General features: G+C 41.4%; 1 protein-coding gene across 3 annotated transcripts; it reads left to right on the top strand.

Annotated features, from left to right (window-relative positions):
- The first annotated feature begins 297 nt into the window (after nucleotides 1-297).
- On the top strand, nucleotides 298-21,215 carry LOC147148835 (unconventional myosin-Va-like). 3 transcript variants are annotated; one of them, XM_086028583.1, is made up of 40 exons: nucleotides 298-715; nucleotides 2,165-2,275; nucleotides 3,211-3,382; nucleotides 4,156-4,300; nucleotides 4,853-5,009; nucleotides 5,192-5,335; nucleotides 5,458-5,539; nucleotides 5,647-5,754; nucleotides 6,061-6,167; nucleotides 6,585-6,850; nucleotides 6,947-7,028; nucleotides 7,102-7,242; nucleotides 7,720-7,845; nucleotides 8,223-8,306; nucleotides 8,606-8,734; nucleotides 8,939-9,036; nucleotides 9,106-9,192; nucleotides 9,292-9,400; nucleotides 9,480-9,691; nucleotides 9,770-9,926; nucleotides 11,053-11,292; nucleotides 11,834-12,082; nucleotides 12,515-12,608; nucleotides 12,676-12,818; nucleotides 12,895-12,996; nucleotides 13,193-13,324; nucleotides 13,409-13,465; nucleotides 14,060-14,287; nucleotides 14,378-14,445; nucleotides 14,518-14,592; nucleotides 15,186-15,384; nucleotides 16,066-16,159; nucleotides 16,818-16,955; nucleotides 17,067-17,221; nucleotides 17,523-17,612; nucleotides 17,692-17,842; nucleotides 17,913-18,195; nucleotides 20,413-20,587; nucleotides 20,660-20,740; nucleotides 20,827-21,215. In XM_086028583.1, the coding sequence occupies exons 1-40, from the start codon at nucleotides 689-691 to the stop codon at nucleotides 20,977-20,979; spliced, it is 5,451 nt and encodes a 1,816-aa protein (XP_085884709.1). In that variant the 5' UTR covers nucleotides 298-688; the 3' UTR covers nucleotides 20,980-21,215. The 3 variants fall into 3 exon arrangements, with proteins under 3 accessions (XP_085884709.1, XP_085884707.1, XP_085884706.1); XM_086028581.1 differs by lacking the exon at nucleotides 298-715 and adding an exon at nucleotides 1,162-1,305; XM_086028580.1 differs by lacking the exon at nucleotides 298-715 and adding an exon at nucleotides 1,428-1,560.
- Nucleotides 21,216-21,802: the final 587 nt, after the last annotated feature.

The following is a 21,802-nucleotide window of genomic DNA, read 5'->3' as shown; positions in this document are numbered from 1 at the left end:
GCCATCTGCTAAGTATACCTATACCTGATGACTTTTTAACTGCAAAAAATATTCTTGAAATTGTAGCTCACCCTGTCACACAGTTTGTGCTGTACTGTAATGTTACATGTACAGTTAAAAAAAAAACTCAAACTCATTAAATGCATGAAGTTCCTGTTTACCTTATAGGCTTTTAGGTCCTATTTTGGTGTTTAGTTCCCCCAATTGGCCACCAAGGGGCGCTCCAGTAGTGTTTTTTTGTTCAAATGTGCAACGTTAGTGTCAAGTTCAGGAGGCATAAATATTTAATACCACAACCCTGATCTAACCTGTCCTGTCTTTACTTTCCCGAAAGTGGGATTTATGCATTACACTAATGTATGCTTACGTAAAACTTAAAGATGTGGAGCTAATTTGACCTGTGACCTGACGCAAAACAGTGCCGTTATACACTACTTCAACCTACTTTACGAGGAATTGCTAAATGTATTCGGTACTTTTTACTGTATTCTATTTTAAATGGAGATATTTCTACAGTACTACACCGCTGTTACCGCCACAATCTCGGTTTCAGCCCGCCCCACAAGCTTCCATTTACTTGGGAGTAAAGCAAGGTAGAGGCTGCCTTGACGGTGTCTCCACACAAGTGGAGGCTGCTGTGCTGCTCGCAGAAGTTGTGATAGGCTTCTTTTAAAATTCACCCCACGTCATGGCAGGTTCAGAGCTTTATACCAAGGTAAGCTTACTTTTCTAAATTTATCAGTCAACTGTCTTCTCTTACCAATTGTGCTTTCCTTGACCCCCCCCCCATCATTCGGGGGGTATTAAATTATTATTCTCTTTATTTTTATCCATCGGACACTAAAAATAACTCCCATCGAACTTTATACTCGGGGTTCTAATTTCAAGCGCGTAGGACATTGAGGTTGTCTGTTTACGATGGCACTGACATAATTTATATTTCGAGTTTACGAACGGCGAGCGAAGAGTTAAAACTCAAGAAAATAAAGGGAACATTTCGAACACAAATGAAACACTTAAGTCATTCACACGGATGGGAAATCCGCCTGGCCAGTTAGGCAGCAATCGATTGTAAATCAGTTTCACCTGCTGTTGTGCAAATGGAACTAAGCATGTGGAAATGAGAGGCAGTTTGCTAGAAAGGAATGCTTCTGCAGGTGGTGACCACAGACAGTTTTGCCTGTTCTCATCCCTTCTGTCTGATTCTTTTATTCTTTATTTTTTGGCTCACTTTTGCATTTGGCTAATGCTCGCACATCTAAAGGTATTATGAGGCGGTATCAACACCCCACAGAATTTGCTCAGGTAGTGCAGCTCATCCAGAATGGCACGTTAAATGCGCTGTGTGGCAAGAATCTGCCAGCACAGTGACTGAGTGTCCCAATACATTTAGAGGTCACATTGTGTGTTCCATCTTCCATGGATGAACTGAAGGAGCCATGTAAAATGACTTCCAGCAGGCCCACTAATGTGAATGTTTCTGCTCAAGCAGTCAGAAACTGTCTCCATGAAGGTGGTGTGATGGCCCGGCGTCCACAATTTGCCAAATTAGCAAAATGGGTATTGAAATCACTTTACAACATGATTAAGTACACTAAAGCTAAAAAAAAACCCTGTTATTCAATTAGAAGAATTAAATCAGTAGTGATGCTTTTAACTAGAGCTGCATAATATATCGAAAAATTATCGGTATCGCGATATTGGCTCGTGCGATATGCATATCGCAAAGACATGCAATACGTTTCTTATGTAATTGTAAGATTTTATCTGAATTTGACCAGTCAGACGCAAACTTAAATGTGCGTCACCATCCAATAGTTGAACATTATCTAGGATAATTACAATTAATTAGATAAGAATACACTGAGCTTGCTTATTTGACTGCATGAAAAAAAGTAATTATTTCATTAGATATAGAAAAATGTCATTTCTTTAGTTACATGTTAAATATCACAATATCGATATCGCTATATTCAACAACCATATGGCATATCATGTTTTCCCAATATCGCGCAGCCCTACTTTTAACCTATTCTTTGTTTTTACTCATGTTTTTACCGTGTGTGAATACTTTTGCCACCTGTATACAAATTTCCATCAAATTCTGGTATTAGCTGTTTGTGTATGTGGTTGTGACTTACTTTCTTCCATGTTTGTGCACCAGCATGCCCGTGTATGGCTCCCAGACGCTGTGGAAGTGTGGAAGTCAGCTAAGTTAGTCAAAGATTACGCTCCTGGCAACCAGACGTTATTTCTCCTCTTGGATGATGGCACAGTAAGTCACAGCGGATACAATAGCTTGGATACAGAAACTGAACACGCCCCCTGTTAAAATGGCAGTTTTTGTGCTGATGTCATAAAAATGCCTATGATGAATAGTTTCAAGACTTTAAAACAATGTGACCAGTCCACCCGAATTCAACTGAAAAACAACAATTTGATTAGTGCGAGTCATAAAAAAAAATGTAGAATACGATGGTACGTCTTCCTTGCAAAAGTGCCACAAATATTTCAAAAGTGCAAAGGTCACCCACTGATTTTTCAATTGGCTTTAGGTATATGCTCTGACTATCTTATGCCAACACAATCTTTTGTTGAAGAGAAATATTCTATTTCTTTGCTTTATGCGACGGTCACACTGAAAAATGAAATTCCTGTCCCTCTTTATCTTTCTAAGCAGACATCTGAAGACTCAGAATAGCATTTAACAGGGTAGGATAATACGAATAGACATCTGTTTGGGAGTGTTCATAATTCCTTCACCTTGACTAAGGCTTCGGTTCCAGCTGGGAAAAGCAAACAAACTCACCACCACACATTCACTGTGGGAATTGTGTTCTTCTGGTGATGGACAATATGCCTTTTCAAATTGCTGCCAAAAAGCAGACTTTGACTTTAAACATTTCCATTTTTTATGACACCAAGGATGCCTTCACTTCTACAGTATATCCACAGTACGAGTAATGAACAAAGTGTAAAAACAATGCTTACACCATAGTAGCTTCACAAAAGAAGGGCAGAGATGGATGAACACAGTGGTTGAAGGAATTTGGGCCGAGTTAGGGCATGCAGGCGGAGTGACTTAAGGCAAAGTTATCTTGCACAAGACAGTTGCTTGGTAGTTGTAAATCACGCTTATTTTGTTTGATGTTCCTTTGACCACCGTTTTCAGTTCTGACTTGCTCCTAACTGCGTCTTGTGGTTTTATAGGAGGTGGAATACAAAATAGACCCGCGAACAAACAACCTTCCACCCCTAAGGAACCCCAACATCCTGGTGGGAGAAAATGACCTCACGGCTCTTAGCTACCTCAATGAACCGGCCGTCTTACACAACATCAAAGTGCGCTTCATCGACTCCAAGCTGATATACACATACTGCGGTAAGGAGCGTCATCTTGGTTGACTCACACTATCTTTGTCACTGTAGACTTTGGAGTCCTGCTCACTTGCATGCTCTGACTTCAGCTGTGTGATGATAATTACTGTGGGGCAGATTGCGTTTAAAGTAACACACGCAAGTTTATTAGTTTTGCACTGTACACTTCTTGCTGACTAACTGGCAACGCTAATCGGAACACCTGAACAATCGAATTGGAATAAAGGGTATAATGTGACTTCACAAACTGCACAAGATTGGAATGACCCTGAACAGAAATTTAAATTGCTGTAAAATATGCTAATAAAACTTGAGTTATGAGCCCACTGCACACCAAGCTACGCAGCCGAACGCGACTCAACTGTCGCACTGTGTGCGAGGTTCTGCGGCTGGTTCTGATGAGTGGCCAATGAATCGTCAAGAACCAGTTTTGATGCGATTTGAAATTTTAATGGTGAGCGGTGTCGTGGCTGTGTCATATCAAATGAGCTTTCACAAGAAACGTTACGTTTCTGGGTACAAAGAGCAATTCAGCCGGATGCCACACCAATACTGTACATTTACGGTATATCTATTGTTTTACAATACAGTGGACCTCCGCTATTCACGGGGATAGGAACCAGGTCTGCTAGTAGCGATAATCTGCATATAATCGATGCCCACTGAATGGATAAGGTTCCTGAATGTCAACATGGTCATAATGTTGTGCTTTGAATGATAATTGAAATGTGTAATATTTTCATTCGGACTCATTGAGATCGTTTCTGCAATAAACAGGCATTGTTCTTGTTGCCGTCAATCCATATGAGAGTCTGCCCATCTATGAAGCCGACATCATCCATGCCTACCGTGGGCAGGACATGGCCGACATGGACCCCCATATATTTGCAGTGGCCGAGGAGGCGTACAAGCAAATGGCCAGGTGTTCTTCAAATAGAATCATTTGACTTGAAGGGGAAGTCAACCCAAACATATTTTTTTCAAGAATATGTTCTCTGCAGGCCCACTAGTTGAAACACTGTATTCTGATTAATATTGCATTTGTGGAATATGAGTTAAGCAGCAAAATCCACCCCTTTTTAGCCATCTCCGGGGGCGGCCATTTTGTTACCTATGTCGACTGAAAATGACATCACAGATGATCAGGGCTGAGATAACGACCAATCATGGCTCAGTTTCAGAAAACAGGTGAGCTGTGATTGGTCGTTACCTGAGCCCTGGGCAGTTGTGATGCCATTTTCAGTCAACAGAAGTGACAAAATGGCCGCCCTCTGAGATGGCTAAAAAAAGGGTGGATTTTCCTGCTTAACTCATATTCCACAAACGCAATATTCCTCAGAATGTCTTGTTTCAACTAGTGGGCCTGTATAGATATTTCTGAAACAAATGTTTGGGTTGACTACCACTTTAAGACCACCTGAGAATTGCATCTTCTTTTTGCTTATTACTCTATATGTCTCACATCTTTTTGCAGAGACCAGCAGAACCAGTCCTTAATAGTGAGTGGTGAGTCAGGAGCCGGCAAAACCGTCTCTGCTAAGTACGCCATGCGCTACTTTGCTACCGTCAGCGGCTCCTCTGGTGAGGCTGATATTGAGGAGAGAGTACTGGCCTCCAATCCCATCATGGAGGTGATGTTTAACACTGCAGAATATATACGTTTATATAGATTGTTGTCATAATCTGTTGGGTATATTTTGGCAGCCTGATGAGATCCATTAAGCGCTTCTATATTTTGCAAGTGTGCCTACTGAAATGTGGTGCAGTGTCCAATCGCACATGTCATTTAGAGGCTTCAATGTATTACATTTAGGCTCTTGGGAATGCCAAAACGACGAGGAATGACAACAGCAGCCGCTTTGGGAAGTACATTGAGATCGGGTTTGATAAAAAGCATCGTATCATTGGGGCTCACATGAGGACATATTTGCTGGAAAAGTCAAGAGTTGTTTTTCAGGTACATTGCATGTTGATCATGACTTTAGTATGCCCTCCTATACATCTAATCTATATTTTCTCTTTTTTTGGAATATGAATAATTATGCACATGTGTAAATGAATGTCTACTTTTATCTTCAGGCCCATGGAGAAAGGAACTATCATATATTTTACCAGCTGTGTGCCTCATCACATTTACCAGAGTTTAAAACGTTCAAATTAGGTAAGTGGAATTTAGAAATATCTTGACTTGATGAGGATTTGTAAATGGTTCCTTAAAGAGCTTGCAATGGTATCATATTTTATGACCGATTTGTGTACTTCGTCAAGGTGATGCAGATGATTTCCACTACACCAACCAGGGTCACAATCCAGTTATTGATGGAGTGGATGATGTCAAAGATATGTGCAACACAAGGAGGGCTTTTTCACTATTAGGTGAGTCTTTGCAGTTTATGTGTGTGTAAAGTACTCCCCAACAGATTTGTTAGAAAACATTGTTTGCTTTCAAAATCAATATTTTCTCCTGCAGACTATATGGCAAAAATGTTCCCACAAATGTTATCCAATGGTTGCAAATCAAATTTTGGCAATGGGCACACACTATTTCATTTAGCAAAACCTCATCTCTTTTACTGTAAACAGTTATACTGATTTTGTTTGCCTTGCTAACAATGTTTCTGTTCCAAAAGGTATTATTATTGCAGGATTATGTACGGTACGCACTTCCTCTGTCCTTTTTAGGAATTAGTGAAAGCCATCAGATGGAAATCTACCAGATTTTGGCAGCTATTCTTCATCTTAGCAATGTGGAGGTGAACGATCATTCGGGGGACAGAAGCAGCATTTCGGTAAACAAAAAAGCACAAAAGGGTGGGTGGAGGTTATGAGGGGCGGGATTTACTTTTCAGTAGGGATGTTCGATACCATTTTTTTCAAACCGATACCAGTACGAGTACTCAACCCTTGAGTTGAAAAAAAAATTTTTTTTTTTTTTTTAACATTTTCAAAATAAAAAAAACATTGGATGCAAGCATCAAAAGCAAATAATTCTATATCTATATGACACAATATACCAGTAGGTACAAAAAAAATGGACAACGTGATTATAGCGTCCTGTAAAATACTACAAGTAAAAGCACTATGTTGCCTGTACTGCATTCAACAGGAAAAATATACCTTCTTATTGCACTGACTAATAGCATTCGTTTCGGTATTCGCCCATCACTACTTCCGGTTGCTTCTGTTTTTACCTTATCTGCTTTCAGCCAGACAATTTCCACTTGGTGGTGTTCTGTGAGTTGATGGGGGTGCCCTGTGACGAAATGGCCCATTGGCTCTGCCACAGGAAACTCCAAACGACCACAGAAACGTACGTCAAGGCTGTCTCCAAGTCCAATGCGCTCAATGGCCGAGACGCGCTCGCCAAGCACGTTTATGCTCGGCTCTTCAGCTGGATTGTTGGCTGTATAAATAATGTGCTTAAATCGACAGTTAAGCAACACTCGTTGATTGGCGTTCTGGACATATATGGGTATGTTCTTATCATCCTGTTGTAGCTCTTCTCCGTCTTATTTTGCCAATAATATTTTTTCCTCTATTTATCTTTTTCCATTTATTCCTTCCCCAGGTTTGAAACATTTGATATCAATAGCTTTGAACAGTTTTGTATCAACTATGCCAATGAGAAGCTCCAGCAGCAATTCAACCTGGTACGTTTATTGTTCTAAACGCTTTATTTTTGAGACTTCGCATGTGAAATTCTGTCTCCATTTATGCCTCCAGCATGTCTTCAAACTGGAGCAAGAAGAGTACATGAAAGAGGAGATTCCATGGACCCTGATTGACTTCTATGACAACCAGCCATGCATTAATCTCATTGAGGCAAAATTGGGCATCCTTGACCTTCTGGATGAGGAGTGCAAAGTAAAATGCTGCTTTACCCCTGACGTGGAGATCTTATCTTATCTTATCTTAGTTGACTTGTCATGTTTGTTTGCTTGTTTTTGCATTACATGATGCACAGTATCACTCAGGTTTATCTTTACGATGATAGTAATTTGATGAGAATCCACACATTGTCATTGATATATGAATCCCTTCTTTTACAAGGGGAGATTTCATTTTAGAATTTGCCTTGTCTATGTAGAATTAAAATTTTTAAATCTTTCATCTGTGATTTATCTGATTATTAAATTTGGAAGCAGTTTAACAACATCTCATTCAACAGGATGCTAATGTGTTGTGCCGTGCTGTTTAGAATTTTTTTTTTGTTTTTTTTGGGATGAACCTTTACCTCATTCAAGCTGTAAGTGTTTTCTACAACTTTCCACAGGCTGAGCCTACATGTTGTTTTGAGTAAAAGGCAGTGAGCTAATGGGTCACTTCTTCCTGTTTCCGCAGATGCCGCAAGGCTCTGATGGCACATGGTGTCAGAAAATGTACAACAACCTGTTGAAGCAGAACGCTCATTTTGATAAACCGAGGTTATCGAACAGAGCTTTCGTCGTCCACCACTTTGCAGACAAGGTAGATACTGGCTAAGTTCTGGTATGTGAAAAAAAAAAAAGTCGCACTTTCAATCCTGGCCTGTTCTCATTCATGCATACTCTTGCCACCTAAACAGAAAAACAGAAGCTCACGCCATTAAAAATGTGTTCCATGCACTGCATCATTTCCCTTTGCAGAACAAACGGTGATGAAATGGAAGCATGGATGACTCACATGTTCTCATGAAAAGTGTGTCTGAAGGAATAATTACCTTCAGTTTCAATGCCAATGCCAACATTGACTTCTTTCACCACAACATCGGTTGTACTGTATTAGCAACACAGTTTGGTCAGCCAGCTTCAGCATGATGATTATGACCTTTGCTCATTTCCCCCCCCCATAACCTTCTGCCATAGGTGGAGTACCAGTGTGACGGCTTCCTGGAGAAAAACAAGGACACAGTCAATGAGGAGCAAATACACGTGTTACAAAAGAGCAAGGTGAAAACATTTGTGACCATAGCTACGGCATACGGTACAATAGAATTTCCTTTTGTAGTCATAATGGACGTCATTTGAAGGAAGTAATTTGAAGGAAGTCATTTTTGCTACCCATTCAAATTCAAATCCAGTTGGAAATCCATACTTGATGTTATTATGTGCACACACCCTGGAATTGTTGTGCCAGCACTATTGGAGGAAATGATATACAGTACAATACATTTCACTTTGTACTGCAAAGCCGAAACATTGCCATCTAGTGGCCATTGACGTTAACGACTTCTCTCGTCTGTTCTCAGTTTGATTTCTTGCTGAAGCTGTTTGTGGGAAATGAAAAGGCAACAAGCTCCGCCAACAGACCCGCTAGCAGCATTACGGGAAGATATGGTCAGTCACAGAGAGGTAATAAGAAGACTGTGGGACTGCAGGTGAGGTCAGAAACTGGTGATCGCTACATTTTTAACTTTAGTGGTAATAATAAAGCACAATCACAGTCCCTCTTTTACTGTATTTCACTACTGTAGCAAACAACAAAACAGACCTTGTTTATCAAGAATTGCTGAAGTGTTTGCCATCTGTAATATTTGTCAGTCTTCTTTTGTTTTGTTTCATGTTCATCACCTCTGTTGCAGTTTCGACAGTCTCTACATTTGCTGATGGACACGCTTAATGCTACGACTCCTCACTATGTCCGGTGCATTAAACCCAACGACCATAAAGTGCCATTCAGGTAAAGGAGAAGGGGATGATTTTACTCGCGTCACTCTCTGGGTTGATTAACATGTTCTATTTAACAAAGCTTGGACCCTGTGAGGGCAGTGCAGCAGCTGCGAGCATGTGGCATCCTGGAAACAATCCGAATCTCGGCAGCTGGATTCCCTTCCCGGTAGCAGGCGCCTCTGCGAAAATGAAACTATAGATGTTGAATACACAACGCTAAATGTTTATAATGATTCGACCTACTGTATGTTTATGAATGTTGCAGATGGACCTATCAGGAATTTTTCTGTCGTTACCGGGTCCTTATGAAGCAAAAGGACGTCCTTCCTGATGTAAAACAGACCTGCCAAAATCTCCTAACAAAGCTCATCCAGGTTTAAATATTAGGCAGGACCTGAGTTGTAATTGCAGTATGTCTATATTGATTAGGTTATATTGTGGTTTTGTTCTCAGGACCAGAACCTGTATCAGTGCGGTAAAAACAAGATCTTCTTCAGAGCTGGCCAGGTGGCCTACTTGGAAAAGCTGCGTTCTGAGCAGCTTCGAAGAGCTTGTGTCAGCATCCAGAAGACGATCCGCTGTTGGCTGGCACGTAAAAAATACCTGAGGATGAAGCAATCTGCCATCACCATTCAAAGACATGTGCGGGGTCACCAGGCACGCTGGTGAGCAGACCGATTGACAAATAGCGGAAAAATAAGTTTGACATGAAACGTTACAAATGCTTCCCCCCCTCCCTTCAGTTATGTTCGTTTTCTGCGGAGAACGCAAGCGGCTGTTGTCATTCAACGTAATGTTCGAATGTGGGCGGCCAGAAGACGCTACCAAAAGCTGCGCTCTGCGTCTGTTGTCATTCAGTGCTTCTTCAGGGCATATGCAGCCAGAAAGCAGTACTATAAGGTAATGTCAGCAATTAATTGTCTAACTGGGCAGCATTGACATATTTTTCCCAAAATATGATGCGGCCTGACAGTTGAGGCTTGTATTAATATAATGCCAGAAACTCGCTCCCAACAACTGTGATCTGAAGAATTGCTCGACACTCCAAATTATTTTAGTCTTCCCAGAAATGTGAAAGCTGTTATAACTTCAAAGGAGAGACCAACTTAATCTCTTATTCATTTCTAAATCCCTGTCATCAATACCTGTAAAAACCTCTTTCACTTCTCCTTGCCGTGAACTCATTTACAAGGCTCAAAATAAGTGGTTTTGCTTCACAGTCTGCAAGCAGAAATGTGCATTTTGCGCCTCAAACAAACATTACACTGCAAAACTGCGAATGCGCCAGCGTTTATGTCGCAGAGCCCAAATGTTACGGAAATCACTGAACGCTAACCCCTTAAACCCGTAACACGTTGTCTTTGTTCCGAATATTTAAATAAATGATCAGAGTTGCCGTCATTACACAGGACTTTAGTTTACCTTCCGTGCGGGACTCGGGGAGCGCGACGGCCCCAGTGAGTCCCTCATAACCGATCGGGGAATGAGCCCCGCTCGCGTGTGAGTCTTTCCGAGCTGAAGCATATTACCGCCACGTATGAATGAAGTGTCGATGGTCAATATGTTGAGCAATTCACATTAGTTCTCACGGCTACCAGCTGCATTTTTCATCACTGGACAAACCGGTAAACACACCGCGTGCATGTCAGCCGCTTTGCGACATCACTGGCTCAAACATAGCTAGTCGTTTGGGGCCCATGGGCAAAACAACCAATTCCCAACCCCTTGCTTCAGGTCCCTGGGATAAACCTGCCAAAAAATTGCGCCTCAAAATGAGTAGTTTACTCCTCAAATAAGGTCATTAATTAGCAAAATTGCTCCTTAAAACTCATTCAGTACCAGACATTTCAGTCCCTCTTTTACGCTAACGTTTAAAAAAAATTGGGAAAAAAATATAGATAACTTCCTGGGATTGAATGGCTGGACAGTGAAAAGACATAAATGTGTCTTTTGGATTGAATGAGTTTTTAAAGAGGAAAAAAAAGTTACATTTAGCCTTGCATTTATGTTCCAATATCCTTTGCAGATTTTGTACGAGCAAAAGGCTTTGGTCATCCAAAAGTGGGTGAAAGGCTGGCTTGCCAGACAGCGTTATCAACGTACTCGGGCAAACATCATCCTGCTGCAGTGCTGTGTGCGTCGCCTATTGGCCAAAAGGGAATTAAAGGAGCTCAAAGTGGAGGCGCGCTCTGTGGAGCATCTCAAGAATCTCAACGTTGGCATGGAGAACAAAATTATGCAGTTGCAACACAAAATAGATGAGCAGGTAAGAGAATTGTGTTGCTGGCTATGTTGGTAGTATGTTGTACATCATGTGAGGCAAGACCCATGATGCTAATGTAGGAGAAGAAGAATTTTCAAATTTCGTTTTCAGTCTTTCACATGCTTTAACAACCGCATAGAATGATAGAGGAAGGACTGTGCGAGGAGTATCATGTTATAATGCCTTGCTGAATGGCCCCTTAGCCATTCTAAGCAAATGAGCTGGTATCTGAACCTTCAACTTCCTCTGTCTTAATTATGTCCCTTTTTAAGACTAATTCATCTCAATGCACGTTGGAATTTGCAGAAATGACTCGTACTAATTCAATTAAGTGCATGAAATTATGAGGAATGCGGAAATTGATTGATGTTAGCGTTAACGCTAGCTGTCATCATGTCTCGGTCTCTTATGTTATGCTGAATGTTGTTAAAAATGTGTGCGTGAGCTATGGATGTGGACCATGAGACAACTTGCCTTAAAACACTTCGTGGCTGGGCGTTGTCATCGCATCACATGCACACCATGTGTTCGCATGCCCCCACAGCACAAAGACGTCAGAGAGCTCGGCGAGCGATTGAATGCCGCGGCCAAGACCCAAGATATGGAGAGAGAGCGACACCGCAAAGAGATAGAGAACCTTCAGAGATCCGAGCAGAAGGCCAGAGCCAAGACAGAGAGGCTCCCCTCACTAATGGAGCAGCTCTCTTTTCTTCAGCGGGAGCTGGAGAACACTCGTAGTGAGAAAGAAGTCCTGGAAGATCAGAAGAATCTTGACAAGGAGCGGACACAGCAGGCGAGCATCCTCCTTTTCTCTTATTTTGTTAGCTTGTGTCTTCATGGATTTGTTATGTCGTGTTTGTGTCCCCAAAGGTCAGTGTTGAATCTACTGTGTGCTGCTGCTACGGCTTTGCTACGGTTTTGTTGGGTGGAGAAAAGATGCATGTGTCAGTTTCTTAATATTTAACCAGGCTTACAGGCTTAACAACAGCAATACACGACTGCCACTACTAAAAGGAAGAATAAGAAACAGAAATAAAAGAATGTCGCCGGAGGATTTCACAAAACATCTCAATTAAATGTCACCATTTAAAAGGTGCACTGGAGGATTGTTGTAGCAATAAAAACGGTAGTGCGAGTATTAGTAATGTGATTATTGTTTCATTATTTTTTGTTTTTGTTTCGTCTACCGAGTTCCCATAATCAACAAGACTCAATTTGCTATCAGGTGGTCGAGGAGCTAAATGTGAAGAATGGCTTGCTGAATGATGAAAAGGAAAATCTTAACAAGCTCATCCTGGAACAAAAACAACAGTTAACAGGTACAATGCAAATTGAAGTTTCACTGTCTTTCTAAATGAACAAAAACAATGAAACGGACGTTCTCAGAGATTGAAGCCCAGGTGGTAAACACAGAACAGCTACAGAAAGAGTTGACCGAAGAGCGTTCCCGGTACCAAAATCTGCTGAGTGAACACCTGCACCTACAGGAGCTGCATGAAGACCTGAAGGAGGAACTGGAACTGAGGCTGGTGAGGCAGCTTTCCCCCCCCCCCCCCCTTATGTTCTGTGACCAGTCAACTTGACCTACTTTTTTTCTCTTGACAGAGTCCAAGCAAGAGGTCAGAATCCAACTACACCCGTCACTTGCCTGAATGCAGTCCAAGGATTGGCTCTACTAATGGACAAGAAAGCTCCGTGGACAAAGCGGTAATGTACTAAACAAGACAATGACGTACATTATGTCACCCATCACGTTTCTCAGTTTTAGATTTGATTATATGGTCACATTGTCGGAAAAGAAACTGGCAAAAAATTCTTTAAACCCTCTGACTGCCTGAAGCGTGGAGACATGAATGTTGGCCGATGCCTACTTAGGCTGCTCTACTGATTTCTGTTATTAAAGGGTGGGACCCCCTCCACTGTAGACCTGCCCCTCATTCTCAAGCTCCAGAGGAGAGTGAGAGAACTAGAGAGGGACAAACAATCGCTACAACGGCAGATAGATGAGAAGGAAACCCAAGAGGAAGATGCCAAGGTATGTCCTCAACACTTGTAATTATAAGTGATGCATTCATATGCATAGTTGCTGTTTTGATTGTTGGTGAATTTCTGAACAAAGGATGCGGAGGAGGAGATAACTGTAGGCAGAGCAGAACTGGATTTGGAAACGCTTAAGGTACAACACTGAATAAGCGCCCCAAATAAGGAATGTCATACACAAATGTTTATTGTATCAACATTCTTAAAGGGGAAATCAACCCAAACACATTTTTTTCAAGAATATGTTCCCGGCAGGCCCACCCACTAGTTGAAACACGGCATTCTGATTGATATTGCGTTTGTGGAATATGAGGTGAGCAGCAAAATCCACCCCTTTTTAGCCATCTCAGGGGGCGGCCATTTTGTCACTTCTGTCGACTGAAAATGACATCACAACTGCTCACAACGACCAATCACGGATGACCCGTTTTCTGAATCTGAGCCGTGATTGGTCATTGTGAGCAGTTGTGATGTCATTTTCAGTCGACAGAAGACAAAATGGCCGCCCCTAGAGATGGCTAAAAACGAGTGGATTAACATTTATTCCACAAATGCAATATTTATCTGAATGCCTTGTTTCAACTAGTGGGCTTGCATAGAACATATTCTTGCAAAAAATATGTTTGGGTTGACATCCTCTTTAACATGAGGTTAAAATAATAATAGAAGCACAATCACAGCATCTACTCTACAGTTTCATGCATTTTGTCAATGATATTACTTCACTTAGCGTCAAGAGCTGGAGTCTGAGAATAAGAAGCTGAAGCAGGACCTGAGTGAACTGCGCAAATCTTTAACCAATGAGAACAGCGAGCTGATGCCTCCTGCTGTGGGCTCTACAACATACAACGTACTGCTGGAGCAACTCAACTCTTCTAACGAGGAGCTGGAGTTGCGAAAGGAGGAGGTGCTTCTACTCCAGTCGCACTTAGTCCGCCAAGAGGCTATGAAATACAAGGTCACATGGAAATAGTACACTTGATAGATTAGTTATTTCCTTCATTGGTGTTCGTTTTAAAGTAATATTCTCTATAAACTTCCCATCCAGGACTCTGCACTCGGAGAGGGTGTGAATTTAGACCTTTGTGATGTTCCCTCATTTCAAGATATTGACAGGTAAAAACCTAGACCTCACAATCTTGATTTCATTTTAGTAAACAAGAGTACTTTTTGATGTTTACCTGGCAGGTCGACTGACATCCACACGTTGAATGAGGATGGAGAGCTGTGGCTGGCTTACGAGGGGTTGAAGGAGACCAACAGGTTTTTTGGGGTTTTTTTGTTTGTCGCTGTTGTTTTCTCCTGATCAAACTACAAAGTATTTCATGCATTATGGCTGGATTTAATGCTAAGACGTATCTGATTTTAGCAAATATTAAAACATGCCTTATAGGTATCGTGATCTGACTCTCTTTCCCACCCGGATTTGATCCAAATGAGGATAACCTACACATTACTCCACTGAATTGAATTGAATTATTTTGCTTATTCAATGATTGGCCCACCTCTAATTTAGCATATTTTGGCAGTGTTTAATTTTCCATACTTTTTCTGTAATTTAGATCCACTTTGGGTGTTTTTAGTATATTTGTGTTGTCTGGGCTGTATATTTACCACCAAAGTCCTTGGATACATATTCCGTTGATACCAAATTGGCGTTTACACTGTACTCACACTGTCAGATATCCGATGCCAGATTAGGAAGAGACCTCAATCTGATTTTTTCCCATTTATGCTGCCATGACACATATCTGCATTGTACCACTTGAGAGCATAAAAAAAAAAATCTGAATTATGTCTCTTGAAGCAGTGTAAATCCATTTTATGTAACTGGATGCTATGACTTGAAATCCCAGGCTTCTGGAGTGCCAGATGCAGAAGCTGGAAAGGCAGCACAGTGAAAGGTATGAGAAACTGCTGGAGGAGGTGAACACGCTCAAGCAAGAAAAGGAGCAGCAGCAGAAGCTGTTGGCTCAGACTTTGCTCCTGCCTGAAGACGCTCGCATTGAAGCGGGCCTGGAGCTCGAAATTACTCGGCTCACTCAGGAAAATCTGGTGGGTTTACCCTCTGGCTCTTGACAACCTGCAGATTTGTCACTATGCATTTTATGGCGGTGTTATTAATAAATAATAGCCTACATACTGTACAGATTGGACTGAATTCAATCAGATCCAAATGAAAGGCTCTTTCAAAAATATGACAGTTTCTTGAAAGAAAATAATGCTTAGTTTCGATTAATTTGACTCTTAGAACAATTAACATATTGCTGTGGCTGTAATCTGCAGTGCTGTTGAAACATCCTTCATGTAGTTAAATAAGGTAACCAAAATATCATAAACCGCACAGTTCTACAATCATAAACACTGCTAAATTAGAAATGCAGAGTTGTGGAGAACCGCAATGTAATTTATGCATACTAAGAAAGTACAATTGACAGTATACATCATACTGTGAAGCATTTCTAAAATATACAAATGATACATCTTTTTCTACAACGCTGCGTCGTATTACGCAAACTCCAGCGTTATTATTTCCGCAAAGACAGATGTGAAAGTAAGTTTACCTAGTGTTTTGGCCAGTTAGTGTAAACCGGGGAAAAAAAAAAATCTAAAAACTAAACTCTGTTATTTTTGATTAAATATTTGTATTTCTCCCATCCCTTTTGTTTTATACTTGGGTGTGTATGGAAGTGGTGTTTACCCTGCCTCTAATCCAGTATGTCTACATATTTGCAGGAGCTCTTGGAGCAACAGGACAAACAAGACAAGACTATTGTCAATTTGAAAAAAGATCTTCAGCTGTACATGAAAAGAGTAGAAGAGTTTCAAGGTAATCCCGACAAACTGAAAACCACGGGCTCTTATAGTGGACTATATAGTTCACTCATCAGTTTTGGAATGCTGCTCGGGCACACAGTTATTTCGTTGCTGTCACGTTATCACATTGTACTTTTGGATCTTCCGTAGTAAATATTGAAAAAGTATCTCACAAAATTAATTCAAACAAAGCACTTTATGTCCATCCATGTTGTGATGTGTTGCTCTAAATACATTAAGGATGTACACCTGTTGCTTTTCTAGAGACTATAGGTTGTTTACTACTTTTCAAGATGCATTTGTGTCACGACACATTCAAACAGCAAAATGGCCAACTCGCTATACTGTATAAAGGGCACCACAGTATGCAGTGGAGCAGGTGTCTTTATTGCGGAAGCTATGCCTTGTTCAGTTGTAGGACTCGTGGAGATTTTTGGCTTGCGCAATATGTGTGGCCACACAGGGCGGAATTGCTTTGTGAAATTGTCCCCTATTTTTTTTCATGGAATCTTGTCATGTCAATCCTTGGCGTTTGGGCATGAGGGTTTTGGCGAATGATGTTTACACTTATTGTAAACACGGGGCGTTAAAAAGTTAAAGCCAATCGCGTGCTTGATTGCTATCTGTCAACAGTCATTACATTAACTGTGATTCTTGATGGTCCTCTCAAGCTCAGCAAAGGAAAACATCCATTGGGACAAATTATTCTGCCAAAGCAGTGAGTATACCTCGCAAGGAGAGAGAGTACCAGGGAATGTTGGAGTACAAAGAGGGTGAAGAGAGCCGCCTTGTTAAAAGTCTGGTTTTAGGTATGACAATCCTATCTTGCTTGAGCGAGTGATTGTTTCAAGCTACATTTCGATACGGCCGAATGTGAGAATGGCATGCCTGATAATGTTGCTCGGAACTGTACATTTCAGACCTGAAGGCCCGTGGCGTCGCTGTCAGCTTCCTTCCCGGCCTTCCTGCCTACATCATCTTCATGTGCCTGCGATACGCTGACAGGGTTAACGACGACCAGCGAGCCAGCGCACTGCTCAATTCTGTGCTCTGCAGCATCAAAGGAGTCATTAAGGTTCGGTATAGTAAAGTAAAAAGGTTACACTCAATGTCTACTTCATTAAGTACTCATGTGCTTATAGCGTAGGACCTTTTTAGCTCCTGAACTATTTTTAAACGGGCGTCCGCCGGCGAGTCCGACTGCACTTTCACTAGCAGCCCCACCCCGCCGCCCCCGAAAATTTAATCCAGGAGACAAATACCCTTAACTTTTTGTGACAAGTGTATACAGCAATTAGAACTATTTGGGTAATTGTCTGTGCTCTTGCCTGTTTGTGACACTAGCGATTGTGCATTTTGTTGTGTCATTCCTATAGAAACGAGGAAAGGATTTTGATGTGTCGTCTTTCTGGTTATCCAACACAAGTCGACTACTTCACTGTCTGAAGCAGTATAGTGGAGACGAAGTAAGCATGAGTCCATTATGAGACGGCAAAGTTACACCTACAGGCACGTTTGACCATTTGTGCAAAACCCCTTTCGCAGACGTTCAAGACGCAAAACACTACGAAGCAAAACGAGCATTGCCTGACCAACTTTGAACTAACGGAGTACCAGAATGTTTTTGCTGACCTAGCCGTCCAAATTTACCGCCAACTCATTAAAAGCACGGAGGACACTCTGCAACCCCTCATAGGTGACATCAACGATCCCACATGCATTGCATGCCTCATCCAAAGTGGTCTGACCGTGTTTGTCATGTGCAGTTTCAAGCATGTTGGAGCATGAGACAATCCAGGGGGTCCTGGGCTCCAAACCGACAGGCCTGAGGAAAAGGAGCTCGAGTTCTCCAGAGGAAGACGCGGTGACGGTGGATGCCCTCCTCCAGCAGCTTGGGCTCTGGCACACCACCATGATGCAACATGGGATGGACTCCGGCCTCGTTAAACAGGTGGTCCGGCAGCAGTTCTACATCATTTGTGCTGTCACCCTGAACCACCTGCTGCTCAGGAAGGACATGTGCTCATGGAGCAAAGGGCTGCAGATCAGGTAGTGGCCAGTTGCTTTTATCTGGTGACATCTTAAGTAAGAACATTATAGAGCCAAGTGGCCATTGTATTTGTCAGGGACAATACAAGATTCAAATGTATACTCACTACACATGCACAAATAGACAGATGAGAGAAATTGTGATTATATACGCCATCATACTGCTTACTCTTCCATGGTATGGAATAATTGTCAACCTTGATGGGTTTATGACTGGGACTACATGTACATGCACATACAGTCATTTTAATTCATGTTCCTTACATTCTAAATTTGACACGCCACAGGGAAGAGTGTGAAAAGCCTTGCCAAATTTGAATGAATAAAAAAAATAATCATCAAGTACCACTATGTAAAATGAGGCTTTAAAATTGCAAAATATCAAGCTGTTCTCTGAGCTTTCAAACACTGTGGGTTTGTCCACTGAATGCGCCGAAACATGCCCCATTCGGAGCCCATTTCACTAATCATATTGCGTCAGGCAGTCATATGACCGCACTCAACGTTTTCACGGAACTGTCACGGTGACTCGTAAATGGAGGCTTGAGCGACTTGTTTACATATCAGAATACAAAAAAAACAACATTATCTTGCATCGTTTGTCTGTGTCGCCCAAACGTGGAAATTTCAGCCATCTTCTAATTTGACCCCCCCCCCCCCTTAAAAAAAAATGTGCAGTAAATTGCAGACTTTTGAGCTGTGCCTAGGCCAACAAGCCCATAGAATATATGGTAGTAATTAGGGGTGGGCGTCATGGGCAAAAAAAAAAAAAAAAATCTCTATTTTTTCAAAAAACTCTAACGATAATTTGAAGATTTTTTTTTAACCAAAAATATTTTAAATCTGCACTTGCTTCACTGACCAATTTTGGATAGACAGCGTTTGTGAAAAACATCTCTTTTAAATAGCTAAATACATATTCTGCAAAACATAATGATATTCTACGACAATATTTAACAATAAAAAAACAAAAAATATGTATAGACTTACATTGATTTTGGGGAATATTTTGTGCAACATGTCCGGGAAATACAGGCTAGTTATGAACGATGCGGACTAAAAGCGTGTAAACTGAATGTTAACCGATTATCCAGGATGTCACGTTTGCCTTGCTCGCTTAAGTACTGAGTGTGTGTGTGCGTGCGTTTTATATTTGTTGGTTCACCTCGGCGACTGTTTTCTGGGTGTGTATGTGTTTAACCTTTTGTTTATCATGCTTGCGCGGTCGCCAAGTTTTCCTCGTAATCCATATGGCTCGTGGTGCAACAGAATTGCTCTTCACGGTGACCGTTTTGGCACATCGAACAATGTTATTCCCACCGACGTCAGTCGTGTCAACTCCAAACCATTTACAGACTACGGACAACGTGGACTCGCGCCTCGCGAAAAATCCCCGCTAGACACTTCTCCATGAAATGAGGAGGAAACAGCTCCGCTGTAGTGCAGACAGAGTCACGTGACCGGGCCCTGCCCGCTGATTCTGCGAATGATTGTCACTTCCTCCTCCTCTGCAGTCAATGCACACTGATTTTTCAGCATTTCCTCCAACTGTGGAGGACTCGCTTCGAGGCAGTATTAATACTCGATAATGTAAAATTACACATCGTGTAGGCAAGAGTGACGATGATATCGATTAAGTAACAAAGTAACATAAATAATAAAACATAAATAACATGCACTTACACACACATTGTGGTTGTTTTGCAATTACCATAAAAGTTAGCCACTAAAAAAACTATACTTGATCAATAAATCTGGTCGACAAAGCAGCATGAGGTTTGAATTTGATTGCTTACTTTGTGCAACCAAATTATTTCAGTTGTTTTATATTTATCTCTCCTCTCAACACCATATTCATCCATCCATTTTATATATATTTTAACTTCAGTTGAGTTGTACAGGTTGGTGACGTTGATGTTTGAAAAGGTTTTGACATGATTTATCTAGGTTTCATTTTTTTACATGACAAAAATATGGCATTTGAACAGGGGTGTGTAGACTTTTTATATCCGCTGCACCCTTGTCGAGTCAAAGAACGGGAACCGGAATCCTCCAAATTCAAATGATGCCCAACCCTACTCTCACCACTGAGTAACACTTTTGGCTACTCTACCTACCTGGTCACAACACAGACAATAGTTTGAAATTAATGTCAACCTTTTATGTGCGCTCACTGGCATACACCCTGACCTGTTTCCTTGTTGCCTCTTTGTTCAGGTACAATGTGTGGCAATTGGAGGAGTGGCTGGCGGAGAGGGAAATGGCCGACTGTGGCGCCAAAGAAATGTTGGAACCTCTCGTACAGGCCGCACAGCTGCTGCAGGTCAAGAAGAAGACTGAGGCCGATGCTCAGGCTATTTGCAACATGTGCACGGGCCTCACAACTGCACAGGTCCATCATCAGTCCATGTTTTTCATGTCATACGTCACTTTTGTTTTGATCATCGTGTGTTCTTCATCGCAGATTGTTAAAGTGTTGACGCTCTACACGCCGGTGATTGAGTTTGAAGAGCGCGTGACAACCACATTCATCGCAACCATTAAAGTGAGTTATGACGCAAACGCGTGCGAGAGTGCAGTGCTCTTTTACGATCCTCAGATTATTAACCTGATCGATTTTGGACCTTATAGGACATCTTGAAAGACAGAGAGGGGTCGTCGACACTGATGATGGACGCTAAGAAAATCTTTTCTGTAACGTTTTCCTTCTCACCGTCTTCTGTGGCACTGGAGACCATCCAGATCCCTGCTAGCCTAAATCTGGACTTCCTCAACCGCATCTAGAACCAGCCTTTGACAGTGTTTTGGTGTTTATTGTTTGCTGTATGGTTTTCATCATAGTTTGTACCTAAATTTTGTATTCACGTGCCAAGTAAATAGAAAAAGTCTGTTTAAGGAAATATGTGCTAGGGAACTTGACAGTATATGTTTAGTGGATAAGCAAGAGAAATAATATAATAAACTATGGATAGTAAATAATTTTGTAAAGGAGGGAAAGTGATATATGACCACCAGTTGTTATTAAAAAAATTTTTTTTTTAAAAGACAGTCTGGCATTCTGACGATTATTGTTCTCATGCTACCATTTTTGTTATTACAAGCATTACTTTACAAATCAAGTCATTCATCCAGGAAATGAACATGACAAATGTTATCAGACAGGTTTGTACACTCCAAAACTCATCTGCTTGTCTGTTGCCAAACGGGAAAAAGGTTTCGAATCTTTAAAAAACTAAAATAGCTCAAAAGTTTGTTTTGCAGCACATTAAACGGTACACTATAAAACAGAATACAATAGAAAACGAATGACCACTTGGAGCTACAGTATGGTTCGTGAAGTGATTTTTTTTTTTTTCTCGTGTGAATTGAACAAGACGAATTATATAAGTACTTCCTGTTCCTTTCTTCTAAATCTCCCAAAGAGCTTTATGGTATTTGTATCCGGATTCTTCCGCTTTGGATCCTTGAACAAACGAACGCCGCGTCACAAGACAGGTGGGCGGAGTCTCCTGTCAGAAGCAACAGGTGAGAGACTCCGGACGGCAAAATCAAGTTAATAGGTAGAAGGGCATACAAACCGGCCGTGTAAGAAACGTTTTTTTCAAAA

Source organism: Filicampus tigris, chromosome 4 (genome assembly GCF_054856515.1).
Source record: "Filicampus tigris isolate MCC_2025a chromosome 4, RoL_Ftig_1.0, whole genome shotgun sequence".
Classification (NCBI taxonomy): Eukaryota; Metazoa; Chordata; class Actinopteri; order Syngnathiformes; family Syngnathidae; genus Filicampus; species Filicampus tigris.
The sequence above is the reverse complement of the archived record's forward strand: the minus strand, read 5'-3'. Positions and strand labels throughout refer to the sequence as shown.